The 16,696-nt window shown below is 36.6% G+C and overlaps 1 protein-coding gene across 1 annotated transcript in view; it reads right to left on the bottom strand.

Moving 5' to 3' along the window:
• The window catches only part of LMBRD1 (LMBR1 domain containing 1), a 99,309-nt gene that overhangs the window by 57,291 nt on the left and 25,322 nt on the right, over positions 1-16,696 (bottom strand). The window contains exons 4-7 of the mRNA XM_074368748.1: positions 12,103-12,200; positions 9,693-9,760; positions 3,628-3,716; positions 1,080-1,153 (exon numbers count right to left, since the gene is read on the bottom strand). Coding sequence (XP_074224849.1) covers positions 1,080-1,153; positions 3,628-3,716; positions 9,693-9,760; positions 12,103-12,200 — 329 coding nt within the window. The remainder of the gene's footprint in view (positions 1-1,079; positions 1,154-3,627; positions 3,717-9,692; positions 9,761-12,102; positions 12,201-16,696) is intronic.

Below are 16,696 nucleotides of genomic sequence, written 5' to 3' on the forward strand. Positions count from 1 at the left end.
CACTGATAGAGGAATGCTGAAAGACAAACCCAAGATCAGTGTAACAAATCAGTCACAGAATAGCAATTCGAGTCCGGATCCAACTCTTAATGTGTCATTAACTAGTGAATGTTTCTTAAAAGACAATTCACATGCTGTACATATATTCTGTGAGATGGAAGGATAATTACCCACTGATATATGCCTTGTGTAGTAATACATGAAAAAAGCAAAAATGGCAATGAGTAATAAAACTGAGAACCAAAAAGATACTGAAATGCATGTATTTTAGACTTTTATTATACATTGTGACACTTGAATGATTGTATAACAAAACTGATTCTGCTATCACACTAACAGCTCATTTCTTTTATGTCTAAAGGAAGACATATTGGAACAATATCCAAAAATGTTTTCTTTAAGACCAGTATTTTCCACGTTTGCAAGAATCAAGAATGCTCTAAAGATAAACTCCTTTCATCTGAAAAAGATACCATATAATTTAAAGCTTCCTGCACAACTCTCTTTTGGGAAGCAGGTAAGAAGCATTTATTACTGGCTTTTCCTCTATAGTTTAAGCAAAAAAATCTCAAAAAGCAGCTGGTACACAAGTTTGTCAGGCTACTATAATTCACATCATACCATTCCCAGAAAGACTAAAAAAAAAAAAAAAAATCAAAGTCTTGGAGAGTATAATATTAGATTCTTTATACAGAGAAAAATCAAGTTATGTAAAATATCTGATTTTTAAAGTTCTATATCCCCAAACAGGATAAACCTACCAACGGATATTGATCTATGGTTCAGAGTTCCATTTAATATGCTTATAAATCACTACATCTATTACTGCATAGTATATAACCACTTTAACGTTCATAAGTTATAGAATTTGTTTCTAAATATTAAATTTCACAGATACAAATAAAATGATTATGACTAAGTAGTTAAAAATTTACCCTCCTCTTGAGTAAAGAAAACCCAAGAAAAATGAAGCACTAAAATATTAAAGAGGAAAACAGCTAAACTAAATACATAAATAAAGCAAAAAAATGCTTCAAGTGATTCTTTAATTTTAACTCAACTATCACTATTACACTTACTGTGTAAGTTATAGCTGCCAACATTCCAATCAAGGTCAGAGAACTAATGGAAAATGACAAGGCAGCTAAGCCATCTGCAAAGGAAGAAAAACACTGTTAAAAAGGCTTAGCTATTCAAACGTCTATTTCAACACATCAATATGAACATAAAAACTGAGTTTCTTACACATTCTGAAGGAATAAACCCAAAGGATTACCTTGTTCCTTAAAGTGCTAACTCCAAGTGGAAATGAGTTTTTAAAGAGCTCTTTGTTAAAGATCCTTCAGACTAAGATTTTCTTTCCTTTACCTTATAAAATTAAAGAGGGAAATTACTAATCATTGAGCCTAAAAAAAAATTCCGCAAAATATTAGATGCACCAAAGTTGGCAAAAAAACCTCCTGGCCTTTCTCAATGGCAGACCTCGAGAGACGACATGATAGGAATCCCACTGACCTTGACTCTTCCCTCTGCCCTCAATCTTGATATTTCTGGTTCCTTTGTTCTTAATTTTCAAATAGGTTTTTAAAATATAGCCTAAAACTGAAATCTTAAGAGTTTATTTCACTCTTTAACTTGAAAGGAGCTAGCATGCTCCTTTAGCAGGAAAAAAAAAAAAACAGCAAACAAATAGAAAATAGATCCAAACATAATACCAAATCAGGGAAACTGTGCTAACACTGAGATTTAGGAAACTACTTACAGGAAAGCCAGTGAGTGAGGCGTGAGAGTGACAGTTTCAGCTAAGCATACCAGACAATGCAGAAAGACTTTGCAAATATGAATATTCTTAAATGGGAGTAAATACTAATTTTTTCTAGTTTTAATACAGGTCTTATTGGACCTGTACTGATCTAGTTTAAATGCAGGTCCTGTGGAACCAAATATAATTTTGATTAATTTAATGCATCAATATCAGTCTTCTCATGAATAATAATAATGAAATTAGAATGATCTAGATTCTTAAAACTCACATCTCCGTTTTAAAACTTGACACTTGAAAAGAGCATATTATTAATAAGCTACGCAAAGCAAATTTTTAAGCCTTAATTTTTTTTAACTATAATATTACATTTTATCAAATCAAAGACACTGATACTGTTACTTTCTTCATTTTACTAAATATCAACAAGAAGTATTCATTCGACTAGGAGAGGTCTGGCATTTGGCTGATAGCAACTTTAAGGTAATCTCACTTATAAAATGTATCACCAAATCAGAGAGATGAAAACGTGTAAAAATGTGCACCTTAGAACTGATAAAATGGGAGTATTCTGCTAACGTTCTTAGCCACTCAAAAAACTTAATATTACTATTAGTGATAAGCAAAATGTACCCTAAAATGTGGTGTTTAAGATTTGAGATTTTTTTAAAATGTTAACCCTAAAGGGAATGAAATGACAGCAATTACAATAATGCCACCTATACAGTCACTGACTCAAATTATACTGATACTCAAAGACTAGCAAAGCCCAGAGGATAATGTCTAGGGCAGAAGACTGGTTACTCAAGAGGCCTGAAGGAGTTAACTGCAGGAAAAGAAGCAATTTATTTCTCAGCGATGGGATCAGGTGCATAAATCCTGACAATTCAGCATCAGTCGATGCCAGGCCTGCTATCCTGGTTCTTGCTGGTATCAGCAAGATATTAATGGACCACAATTTACAAGATGAAATCTTAAGTGGAAAGCAAGAAAATTAAGAAGTTGTACAGCAAAGACTCCAAGACTTAATTTAATCATTGCTTAATATTGTATCTGAGTAAAGAGGAAAAAAAAAAAAGCTCATCAACGAACATTCAGTACCTGTTAAAAGGAATAAATGCAAAAGCAATAAAAATTTTCAGCATAATGTTTATAAGTTTTCTAGGTTTCTTTGAAAATAAAGTTACTATGCTCAAATGCACATGACATTCTGAGTAATAAGGTGCACATTCTTATTTGATATCAGTTTCTAGTGCCAAGTATACTTTTCAATGACTATGCAAATTTCTTAAGCTAACTTCCTAAGTCTGCTTTTTTCCCCCTCTGAAAACCTAGGTCATGCTGATTAGGTAGAGGAAAACTTCTAGCAAAGCAATTCCAAGATCTTTGGTAAGGCAAATTTATAATAAAATATTATTTCATCCACACAAAACCTGTGTTAACTTATATTCCATGAAAAGATTACTTAATCATGATCAAACAGCAATATAGGGTTCTCTCAGTTAAAAACTAAAAATAAAAATAAGTATCTGGCACCTTTCTTTAACATATCATTCTGTATTATCCTAAGTGAATGAAAGACCACATAGAAATTATAAGACTTTTATTGCTAAAATACTTTCAGGGTTACATTTTCTTTTCAATATGGTAATTTTACAAAGTCAAGAGACAAGCCATATACTACTAGATGGCTCGAAGTGTGCCTCAGTAACAAAAGCTCCTAATTGGTCTAGTATCCTTTTAACCACAAGTTAAAAGAATCGTGAAATTATGTCTTAACAGTGTAAAAATAGACTCTTCCTCAAAAAAGTTGCAAAGGTCATGAAATATGAATTATTATTAATTTTTGTTAAAAGAATACTTACGACTACTTCCAAGCTCTTCAAACAGGAACTTCACCTTTTCCCACTCTGTAGAATTTTTGTTATTGGGAACATTCAATGGAACAAAAGCACTACAAAGGAGAAAATAACTCTGTTTAACGGTTTTAAAGACAAAAGGTCAAATAAAAGGAAATGGCCTGAAACTCAATTTTTAGTATTTTTTTAAAACAAGGATCAACTTTTCCCCCCAAAAGAATGAGGAAATTAGATGTGCACCATGTACAGAAGGGCATGAGAAGTTTCTCATCTATGTGTTTACTACATCACAGATTTGTTTTAATAGTTCAATTACTGTACTCAGTATAATAGCTTCCTTTGTAATCCTGTGTATTTTATTTTTCACACTTAAAACCATTTTGAGAAGGAGACACAGGCTCAAGATGGTCAGAAAGGCCATGGCAATCTCTTCATCATGTCAGTAGAACAGAATACAAATATAAGTAATGACTTCAATATGTTTATGTGCATAAAAAAGAACAGAAAGGAAATACACAAGAATTAACAGTAAATATCTCATTGTAGAATCAGGGGTGATTTTTACCTCCTTCTTAGTATTTTTCTGTATCTTTCAAGATTCTGTGCAATACATATAATGAAAGCAAGTAGTTTCTATTTATTTTTCAATCCGTAGCTCAGAAAGAAAGAGAAAGAAAGACAGGAAGGAAGGAAGGGAGGAAGAAAGGAAAGAAGGAAGAAAAGAAAAAAGGGAGGGAGAGAGGGAAAGAAAAACAGACAGACGGACAGAAAGTCACTTCATCATCTAGCTCAGAAACAAGAAGAGGAGAGATTAAGGTAAAGGGTGGGGTATCCCTTGGATCATATGTGTGGAGAATCAAACAGGAACGTGACAAGTAACCCTAACACGACCTCCTTTCCAACCTAAGTGTAACTGTAAGCAAAGTGGTAAGATGTATCCTCTTCTGTAAAGAGGAAATACTGAATGAGTTCAGCCACGTATTACGGTACCGGCTCTGACAATGTATGCTAGTAAAACAAAGTAACTATTCTAATTCTTTAAATTATAAAAACCTTTACTCCTTGGTACTACTGATACTTTCTATTCTTATAAAAAGATATATTATCAGACAGGTCACAGGTTATTTAAACTTCTAACTATCTGCACTGACATCAGTTTACTACACTCTTCTCAATCTTGGAGACTTATTTCTCACTTTCTTTTAGAGAGAAAAGTGATTGCTCACAAGGATAGAGCAATAAATGCAGAAAGTTCATTATCTGTTGCCCTGGCTATAAAATCCAAAACAATTAAATAAAAGCAGTAAGGGGGAATCAAACAAGAAAAAAATAATTCTTGCAATATTGCACTTCTGTAATGGTATTAACTTATATATTAGCATTTGAACAAAAATATAAATCAAGACAAAACTATCCATATATAATATTCCGCTATTTTAACTGACCAGTTTTTTTAGTTCCTTATATTTATACATATTTTAATATATTTTTGTATTTTATATGTATTTTACACAAATAATATATTTAAAAGTGTATTTTATATATAATATTATATATATTATAATTTTATATTATATATGTATATATAATACATATTGAAACATATATTTTGAACTTGTTAGTTGGGAAGAACCACTTCTGTGAATATGGGGAAAAATGTTTATGTTGTACAAAATATCACCTAGAGTACTATTAAAATAGCAATAAGTATTAAAAATATCTAGAATCAGCGTTCAGACTTAGAACATTCAGCATCTGTAACCAGTTTCAGCTCATCGAAGGATCAGCCCTGCAGAAGAACAAAATTAACTCTCGCCCTTGATGACACTTTCATGGTCAAATCGCTGAGCAGCGCTCCTTAGCAGCTGAAATATTTAACAAAGAATAACACCAGGGGAAACTTTACATGACCCCAAACACTTAAAAAAAAAAAAAAAGGTTAAATGGCCCAAATTAGTGTCAGAATGACATTACGAAAATACTTATTTTGAAGAGCCCAGCGGGGCGCTAACACCTCAGCACTACTACCTCAGGCAGGAACGGGGTGGGAACAAAAGCACAAACCCAAAGCGGATTCCTTGGCCACCCTGGTGCCAGGATGGTGTGATCCCAGGGACAGACAAGGTATCTTCTCATAAACTAAGAGTACCATCCACAGGCAGGATTCAAAAGAATCACTACGAAGTATGTCTGTACATCCTGAGCAATGATATTCAAAACGTTTAACCACCAGGGTGTCAAAGGCAGTAACCAATCAACACAGACCTGGGCCTTCATCTGGAAGACCGTGTGAACCAGGCTCTCCCCTGGAACAGGCCGAGGTCGGGCAAGACGAGGGCAGAGCAGCTGCTGCCTGATGGCATCTCAGCCTTGGAAGGACCGGAGGGGGCACAGCAATGTTCACTGGCCGTACACCGGCCCCGCAGACAAAGACCGGACAGAGAAAGGAGCACCTGCCACCGGATGTAGAGGCCCCTTCGGTCAGCTGGGCCTGGAACACGGACACGCCCATTCTGATGCGGCAGCCGTTAGGCAGTCATTAGGCATTTACTACATGGTGACAATCCCAAAGTGACCAAGAGTAGGGTGCGATGAGATTTGTGTGGTAGGAAGGTACAAATATTTTCTTAATCTCCATCCCTCACAAAAAACAAATACAGAGAAACTCAGCTCTCAAAGACACACATTCCTAGATCCACATAAGAACCAGAAACCCCTAAGATTACGAGGTTACAGCTAGCCCAATGTCCCTTACACTCTTAACAACAGTAAGACTGAAAAAGTTTTTTTTTTGTACAGGTGTATTTGTACAAAATATTGTACACGCGACCTGACTCGGAATTGGCTTCATATGCAGTATCTCTCCAGGAAGAGACAAAGGAGGACTCATGCATTTCATTATGAAATTGAAACGATGAATTCAGAAGAAATGAAAATAAGATTTTCTCCTCCTACACTCAATCACAGAGTCAGATTTATCTAATCTAATTTAGCTAATCTGTTTCTTCCTCTCTGCTCTCTCTGCAACCACTGCAGTTCAGACCCTCATCTTCACCTGAACGCCTGCGGTGGCAAAGTAATGGGGCTTCCGGTCTGAAGCTCACACTTCACTTCCCCGACCAGCTCCTCCAAATGCCCCTTTCAATGCATCCTTCCCACTGCTGCAACTCAAACTCATACCTGTTTACTTTCATGCCTTCACACACAAATACATACACGTCTTCACTGTCTTTCAACGGCCCAGCAGTTTAAAACTCAAAATTTCTTAAATACTGTATATAAGACCTAGAGTCAACCTATGTGGTCTGTCACTTATCAGCACAAACACTTGAAATACATTATACTTTTTTTTGGTACTGAGGGAGAGAGGATTTAAATCCACATTATATTTTTTATATCATTCTTTAAATATTCCACACTAACTTTAGCAACTCAGTTTCTGTGTGTTATGGACTCAATTGTGTCCCCTCCCCCCAAATTAACATGCTGAAGCCCTAACCCCCAGTGTGAATGGTATTTGGATGCAGGGCCTTTCAGGAAGGTAATTAGGGTTAAATGAGGCCCTAAGGGTGAGGCTCTGATCCAGTGGGAACGGTGTCCTTGTAAGAAAGGGAAGGGACACAGGGGAGCTCTCTCTCCCCACTGCTAGCAGTGGGGAAAGGCCATGGGAAGGCTCAGGGAGAAGGCGATCATCTGTAAGTCAAGAAGAGAGCTCTCACTAGAAACCAAATTTGCTGTCACCCTGATCAAGACTTTAAGCCTCCAGAACTGTGAAGAAGTAAGTGTCCACTGTCTAAGCTCCCAGACAGTGGTTTTCACTAAGGTTAGCCCAAGAAGACTAATAAAGACTTTGGTACCACGAAGTGGGTTGCTACTTTGTAATGAACATCTAAAAATGTGAATATGACTTTGGAACCCAGTGACAGGGAGGGGCCTGAAGAATTCTGACGTTCCATGCCAGAGAAAACCGAAGTTGCCTTGAAGGGACTTGATAAAAAATGTGGAGGTTAAAGGCAATCCAGGGTAGGACTCAGTGAGAAAAGAGGAGAGTTACAGAGAAAGCCTCCGTCATCTCTGAGAATACACCCCTCACCGCGAATAGAATGTTGGTAGAAATACGGACACGAAAGGTCATTCTGGGGATATCTGCGATGGAAGTGAGGAAAGTGCTAATGGAAACTGAAAGAAAGGAGATCCTTATTATAAAGTGACAGCGAACTTGGCTGAATTCTTTTGTAGTGTTTTATGGAAGGCAGAACTTGTAAGAGATAAAACTGGGTATTTCACTGAGGAGAATTCTAAGCAAAGTGTTGGAAGGAGCAGGTTGGTCATTCCTTACCATTTACAGTAAAATGTGAGAGGAGAGAGATAAGTTAAGAAAAAGGAACCTGCCTATGCAGATTGCAAAAAAAAAAATGAGAGAGCAGGTTCTAAGAATGTGGCTGAACAACACCTGACACAGTGATTAGGGTGGGAGGGACCTCGGATTTCAGCAGCGATGTCCGCAGGAGACAGGAAAGAGATGGGATGACACCAGCAGGGACTGCAGGGAACAGAGGTGAGATAAAGTAAAGGAAGGCTAGGAGACTTCTGGGATTCTACAGGACGGGCTAGGATGACAGAGCAGAAGCACGAGGTCTGTTAGGAAGTGGCTGCAATAACCCAGGCAAGACATGGTGGTTTCAGGATAAACTTCAGGATCCCTTCTGTCTGAGAAAAGATACTCCAGATTCTGTAAAGATTTGTGGTTTTACTGATGGTTCTCCATCATGTTCTAAATCTGGAGCTGTCAAACCACTGATTGCCTATGTTTGTAAATAGAGTTTTATTGGAACTCAGTAATGTCCTTTGGTTTCTGAATTGTCTATGACAACTTCAGAGCTATAGGAAGAAAGTTGAGCAGTGCCACATGGACCCCTAACCTAAAACAGTATCTACCCTCTAAGAAAAGTTGGCTGATCCGTTCCAGATCATTTAGGTTTACAGCTAGGGGGTCCTGACATTAACAAAGCAAATTCACCTAACTGGATCTGGCTTAATTTAAAAAGCCCAAAAAAACTTTAAAATCTACATATTTAAGAGCTAAAATAAATAGCAAAACCACTAAAAAATATCATTTCAATAAGTACTCTTTTTCCTGACACATCAAGACAGGGAACTAAAAATAATGCCTTAACTACAGAACATTTGGGTTCTAAGAACTCCTAGAACCACAAAAGCTACTGACCAATTTTATTCCCACTAGAAACTCTATTTATCAAATACAATTTTTTATTCATTGAAAATTCTGATCAAATTATAAACAGAAACTTGAAAAAGCTTAGCACCTCATCTATTTCCTAACATATAAAATAATCAAGATCTACTTTAACAAAGACAAATGTTTTCCATTAACAAGGACAAATGTTTTCCAAAGAGAAAATTTTAAACATAAAAATGTGTGCAAAACTGTATTGATATTAGTAGATAAAAACTGAAGAAGCATTAAGAAAGTAACTCAATGATAAAGATTAATTCAAAGATTTAAAGACTGATGCGTTAAATCAGAAAAAAATGTACAGACAAGGATTTTCATCAAAGCGTTGTTTATAAAAATGGAAAAACTGCAAACATTATAATATAAATGTCCAAGGGTCACCACTAGAAGATCAGCCCAATGAACTGTCGTATCCTAAGAAGAGAATGCAGTGCAAACAAAATTGATGGGTCTGCATTTACCATCTCAAGAGATGCTGGCAATATGTCAAACAGTAGATTACCAAGAATTACATAAAGTCTAATCACACTTGTGTAAACCTACAACATGGAGGGTGCATGGCGGGAGGGGCACTCTGCATGATTTGAGCACATAAAAAGGATTGAGATACAGCACTGCAGACCAAAAGGTCAATGATGGACCTATTCCTTTTGCTGATATAAAAGGTAAATTTTCTTTTCTTTTTTTTTTTTTTTTGGATTTTGTTGTTGTCTTTCCTAGATTTTTCTGAATAAGTCTATTATTATTATTATTATTATTATTATTATTAAAATAATGCTATTTCCATTTTCAGGAAAAAAAATTCAAGACTTACCCAACTAAAAGAAGAAGTGCACAAATCACAACAAATCCCAAAGTATACTTGAGTGCCGTTTTAATTTGCTAGATGTCAAGAAAAGAAAAAAACGTAAGACCTTTAAAATATAAACTTTTCTTGCTACAGTGTAACTGCTTTCATATACAATGTACATTTATATGCAACTGTATAAAGTTTCTTTTGTTGAAAAAAATCTTAAAATTTAAAGAAAACCAATCTATATACCACATCTTAAGTATCTTTGTAAGCTACATTAGATTTTAAAATCTTTTCAGTGGCTAGACCTTGTGAAAAACAGTACACCTAAGGCATAATTAATTCTTCACTGGGCATCTTTAGTAAAATTATCAGAATATTTGATGAAATCTTTCTCAAAACAAGGAGTAATCAGAATTTACAATGGCCCAATCCCAATTCACCAAAATGGGTTAAGTAATAATTATAATAAATATTTAATCTATATATGTGTTTGTGTGTGTATATATATATATGTATATATAAAACATATACATATATAACATCACATAAAATACGTGAAATATATATGTATCTATATAAATACATAGAAGTATATAAAACACACATCATGCCAGGATCATGGTAAAAACTTTATACATGTTAATTTCATTTCATTCTCACAACACCCCTGAGACAGGTGTTCCCATCCCTACTTTAAAGAGAAGAAAAATGGTCCAGAGGTTAAATAATTTGCCGTTAAGTCACACAGATGGTAAGTGATTAAACGAGGGCTTGAAACCAAGAGCTCAGGTCTTCAAAGCCTGTGCTTTTGCCTGGTACCCATCATGTAATCCAAAGATAAAGAAAAACATAAGCTGGACATTCTAAATACGGAAAAGTTCATCTCAAAAGAGAAGCTAAATCAGTGAGGGGGAAAAAAAAACATTACTTGTCTCTCAGCCTAATGAAATCTCTAAAAAAAATCATCTTTTAAAAGTTAACTTTATGCTTCATATGATAAATTCTCGTCCACAAGGAAGTTGAGAGAGTCTTTAGGAAAGTACCTAAAGTAAAGGTAGGGAGTGTCAACCAAAAGGGGGCGGAGATGTGCTTTAGAAGAAAGTGTCTCCCACGTTCAGTCTCTGACACTGCATCTATAACCAGCCACTTGGCCTTACGCAGCTTGGGTTTTCCAATACAGAGTTTCACAGTATCTAAAAATAATAATTTGACTTTCTTTATAAATATTTAAACATCTTATTTTTCCCTCTAACACATCAGTCTGGGAATTTACCACTCTGGGAATCATTTAAAATATCATTGATGTATTTTGCTCATGATCTTAAAGCAAATTTGTTAAGGTTTTAATAAGCACGGTTATGCATAAATCTGGCTTTTGAGTGAATACATTTGTTTTTGTCTTTAAATATAAAACAAAAAGTATGAAACAAATTCCCACAACCCAATAAAAAGACCAAAGACATTTATTTCTTTTATGCTGCTTTTTTCCCCTGAAATCAGAAAAAAGTATTTGATTTTGACAAATACCTTTCAGCACACAGCTTCTCCTTGGACCTACTAAATTACTATATATTCATGCGCTGGTTCTAAACCACCCAGGTGATCGAGAGGCAGGCCCGACTCAGTTATACTGCGTTAATGTACTTTTAAGATACTCCTGAATTCCACATGCTAATGTTTTAGTGAAGAATTTTATATCAATACTTAAGTGATACTGGTTTGCAGACTTGGACATGCATGTGCGCTCCTTGTGATCAGGGCTCTGCATCAGCGGTGCCCTGAATCAGCAAGAACAGTCTGCATGTGTTCTTTTAGGTCCTAGGACAAGGGGTCAGCCAATCACAGCCTGGGGGCCACACACAGCCCCCTCCTCTTTCACATCATGCTCACCGAGGACTGTCTCTGGCCACATTTCACACGACAACAGCAGAGTTGAGTGGTGGGGACGGAGACATCATAAGGCCTACAAAGCCTAAAACATTGACCACCTGACCTTTTACAGGAACAAGTCTGCTGATGCCTGCTCTACAACTGCTCCCAAACAACAGTCACCAGTCACATGCAGCCACTGAGCACCTGACATACGCCTGGTTGCAAGCGGGATGTGCTTGTATGTGTAAGATCCACTCCGAGCTTCAGAGACTTAGTGTGAAAAAACTTTCATATCTCGTTATGTTTTTCACTATTTGGAATAATAATACTTGGAATGCATTACGTTAAATGCAATGGATCGTGAAAAACAATTTCAATTGTTCCTTTTTACTTATTTCAATGTGGCCACTAGAAAATTTAAAATTTCACAGGTGGATTAATGTTATATTCCTATTAAACAACACTGCCTTAGAATAAATTCACATCATTCTTTAAAAAAAAGAGGAAATAACCTTTTCTCCCCCTAAATTGAGACCTCTAAAATAGAGCTACTTACAGTGCATTTACCAGTATCATCATCATCCTTTTCTTCATAGTAGAAGTAGACAAAGGGGATCCAGAAAAACACGCAGAATAATATAACAGAATATAAGGCTGTGGAAAGAAATAGTAAAGTTGAGTTGTAATAAATACATATGACCCTAATAATTGTTTCATATAGATACACACACACCCCCCAAACTCACCCCAACATCTGACCCCTAGACCCGTTATTTCCTATGTATATGCAATGTCCAAATCAGCCTTTTCTGGCCCCTGTCCCAAGAAATTAATAGCATCACTACATAACGAATCATAATTCAAGTTAACCAGGGGGCAATTTTTAGCAATAATAATGATAGTAACTATGCCGATAAAATTGTGGCAGCTAACATCCCAGCACTTACTTCGTACTCACCACAGTGCTAAGGACTTTCTGTGAAGCATCTCATTTAAACAAGCTTTAACTTCTGTATTTCCCCCAGCTTAGGAGTGAGTACAGCTGACACACTTGTCAGTCACTCAAGTTAAAGAAACGGCTATCATTGATACTGTCCTTTTATACAAATAATTCCTCCAATCTAAGCTTAAAATACGCAGTGTTAGGAAACTGTTCTTATAACAAATCAAGACAGAGAAAAAGCAGGAAGAACAGTGAAACAGCAATTAGAGTCGAAGCTAACTGACAGGAATGACTATTCATTCTCTTTAAAAGATTAGATTCGAGATACTTTCAACCAGGGTCAGTCAAAATAGTTCTTTTAATTCAATATAGAACTCAAAATTTGAACAGCTAAAGATAAATTTAACAACAAAAACAACATAAAAGACTTTTTGAGATTTAACAAATCTACCTAAGAAACCTGCTCTTAAAATCTTCTTTGCATTTACAATTATCTGCATAAATCTTAAGTTCATGAAAAACAGTCACCATATAGTTATGTAAAGCAGTCACAGGATGACAATCAGTGTACTCTTTTATTTAAAAAAGGTATTTGTTAGTGACGTATAGTAAAGCCTAAATTACTTATTCTTTTGGAAAGAATGACTGTATGAATTACAGAATTTTTAAACATGACCTAAATACTTGGGTCTATCTCATTTAACTGGGGGCAACTTATGAAACAGACCCTGCTAAATGCAACAAGGTTAAAAAAAAAATTCAGAACTAACAGAGCCCTAAATAACTGAAAAGTCAGAGCTAATTTATACTGAGCAATCACAAAATGACTGTCAGCATGCAGAATTCTGGCACTAGAGATATTTAGGGAAATTTATGCAGTCTTTTAAGATTATGAGAAACTAATAATGGCAGTAAATCTTTAAGAGTAATGAATACTGGCATTTCTACTACAAACCAGAGTAGTTAGTATTAACATCTCTATTACAAATCTGAGAGCCAGTGGAAATATACAAATATTAAAAAAGTAACCAAAATAAGTATACTAAAAGCTTCAGAAAATTAAACACGAAAGGGAAAGGACTATAATTCACCCTAAATACTGTATCAATATTATGATTAAAATAATCAAGTAATTTGTGCAGAATAGGGAAAACCCAAAATTAGCACAACAGAGTTTAGTGGGCTGATAGCCATGTGCCAAAAACTTTGACAAACAGACAGATACAGTAAGGTTTGGCTGTAGCCTCACTCAGTACGTCACTTGTGTCTACTACTCGTAGCCTTGACCTTGACAAAGCCAAGGAGCCTAAAGACTATTTCACCAACATCCCTGGTATTCCTGAACTTGTGTCATCCTTGATCTTATAAACATATAAGTTACCATCATATGCATTCAGCATCAGCATAAAAAGGTGTAAAATTAACTCCTATTACTCAATAAAACATAAATAACCCATTTTTAATGGACAAAAGACAACCTGATACTTAGTACAGAAGATACACAAAATGGGCAATTAGCATATTTAAAAAGGTGTTGATCGTCATGGGTCATCAGGAAGATGCAAACTAAACCCCTAATGAGATAACTACAGACCCACCAGAATGGCTAACATTAAACTGACAATACCAAGTGTTGTCAAGAACACAGAGCAACAGACGTTCCCATACTTTGCCAGAGGACGTGTAAAATGGCATGACACTGTAGAAAACTGTTCCGTAGCTTCTCACCAAGTTAGACATACCCCTACTATTATGACTGAACCATTCTATTCCTCCAGCAATGAAGTGCAGCGACATGTGTGAAGTCTTCGTGCCCAGAGAAGCCTGCCTGAACTGCAGGGTCCAGGGCTTTAATTGGCGACTTATAATACAGGCACATGTGCCTGAGTGACCAGCTATAATTACCTAAAGTACAGACCCCAGGAGGGAAAGCAAGAGTTCATTGTAAATCAAGTGCACGAACAGTCTACACAAATCGGGATTGCATGGTTCCAAATTCGGCTGCTGCATGAAACCACTTATCAATCAGTAACATGAGGGAACACCTAAGGGCCAGGTTCCCAGGTGCTAGCCCAGGGCTAGCCATAGGCGCAGGACCTCCTTGAAGATGTGTGAGAGTCAAACGGTGTTGAGACTGATGCATTAACTCTTTCCCAACAAGAATCGACAGCAACATTACTAACAGGGACCAAACACTGGAAATCATCCAAACGTCCATCAGCAGGTGAATGGACAGGCTGAGTGTTACAGTCCTACTAATGCCTATTACACAGTAATAAAAAAAAAGAATAAACTATGAATACATGTGACGAGCATAAATCTCACAGACCTGAAGCTCAATAAAACCAGCACAGACACAAGAGCACATTTTCTATGACTAAGCTTATGGAAGTTCTTGAACTAGCAGAACTGTATTTATTATGGCCCAAGTCAAAACAGGGGTGGGCGCAGCTACCGGCTCTAAAGAGATATGAAGACGTATAGCAAGCAAAAATGTCATATGTTGCTGGTAGGAATATCCAGAATAAGACAAAGTTTCTAGGAATCCAGACCTGACGGAAGGAAGTGGGGAACAGACACAATTCTGAAGAGACTAATATCCCCTCCGAGTTCGGCACTGCTCCACATCTGCGATTCCCTGACACCACGTTCTAAGCTATCGTCTGGTAATCTGACTGTTCTTTCTCAGTGTCCTTCAGAAAGACTTCTTCCTTTAGCCTGTAAATGTTAAACTGTAAAGATGGAATTAAATTAACATTTCTATGTGTTTCAGATCAGCTCTAATGTCAAGGTGGGCTTATATATCGGCAAATGGAAAAAAAAAAAATGCTGCTACCACTATCACGAAACAGAGAAGGTGCTTCTTACGAAGTTCTACATCAAACTGGTAATTATTTTCAAAGGAAAATTATTCTTAACTCCAACAGTGATGACATCCTCGAATCCTGACATCTTTGTAAAATATGCTTTTACTTGCAAGTGTTTTTGTTAAAAGATTGCTTCTATCAAGTAAAAGATAAACAGACTCTTTAATAGTCCCACTAACATCAAAGAAAACATGGTAAGAAAAAATTTTAAAACCCCACGTCCACAGAAATTGGCAAAAATTAAACCCATTAAGACAAGTTCTTTTTTAAAACAAAACTAACAAAGAAACAAAGTGAACAGAAAGCTATCAACTCTCAAAAGGCCACAGACAAAAATGCGGCAAAGGATATATGATAATTCTTAGGATTTTTAAAATACACAGAAAGCAAACAATCTACCTTTTAAAAATCGTATCATTAAATTATAACTCACATGAGAATTAACCTGGGTAAATTAGGCTTCTGAATCTTGGGACATTCTTTATTCTTGCCAACCACCAATGAAAACACTAAGACAAAGAATAACTTAGTCAATACTGTAACAATCATTCCAAAGCTTTTTGCTTTAGAAGGTCAAAGTATAAAGTTATTTTGGGAGCTCTAAAAGCCTTCTAAAATTATCCCATTTAGCCAGCGGAAGAAATCTGGGGCCAAGGCTGCTATTTCATATACAATTCCCATTTTCTGTCCAGCTCCCTTCTTTCAACTTTCGGCCTGAAATGGACATGTGACAACTTAGACTCCAGCCACTACTTTGGACTCAGTGGTTACCTTAGGATAGAAACCACATACTAAGATGGAGAGCAGAGAAGAAGCATCTCAGGACCCTGGGGATGCTGCCCTAGCAGCCCTGGATGGCCTATCTCCAGACTTAACTGGAAGTGAGACTGAAAAACCATTGTACTGTTTAAGCCACGTATCTCCAATCTGTTCACAACAGCCAGGTGCAATTCCTGAATGAGAATTCTGTAGGAGACATGGGGAAACCCCAGCACCCACGCCTGAGCTATCCTGCATCCTTGGTGGTGCTGTCTGGGGTGGGGTGAGTAGACTAGGTCTCAATTAGTTTCTGCCACTGAACACGGCAGCATCACGAGGTGCCACGAATCCCTTGGGTTTATTCCCCGCATCATCGGCATCAGTCCCTCCAGCTGATATGGTCCCTCTTACTGCCTGTTCATTCAGTGGAACACGGACACCGAAACGGTCAGGTAGGAACCGTGCCTCCTACGCAATGAAACCACAGTTCCCTCCTCAACTGAAGTGCTCCCGTGTGGCTGTTAAGAATTCTACAATAGCAGAGTACAGCTGCAGGGTAAAAAGCCAAAGTTCTGTGAATA

This window comes from Camelus bactrianus, chromosome 8 (genome assembly GCF_048773025.1).
Source record: "Camelus bactrianus isolate YW-2024 breed Bactrian camel chromosome 8, ASM4877302v1, whole genome shotgun sequence".
Classification (NCBI taxonomy): domain Eukaryota; kingdom Metazoa; phylum Chordata; class Mammalia; order Artiodactyla; family Camelidae; genus Camelus; species Camelus bactrianus.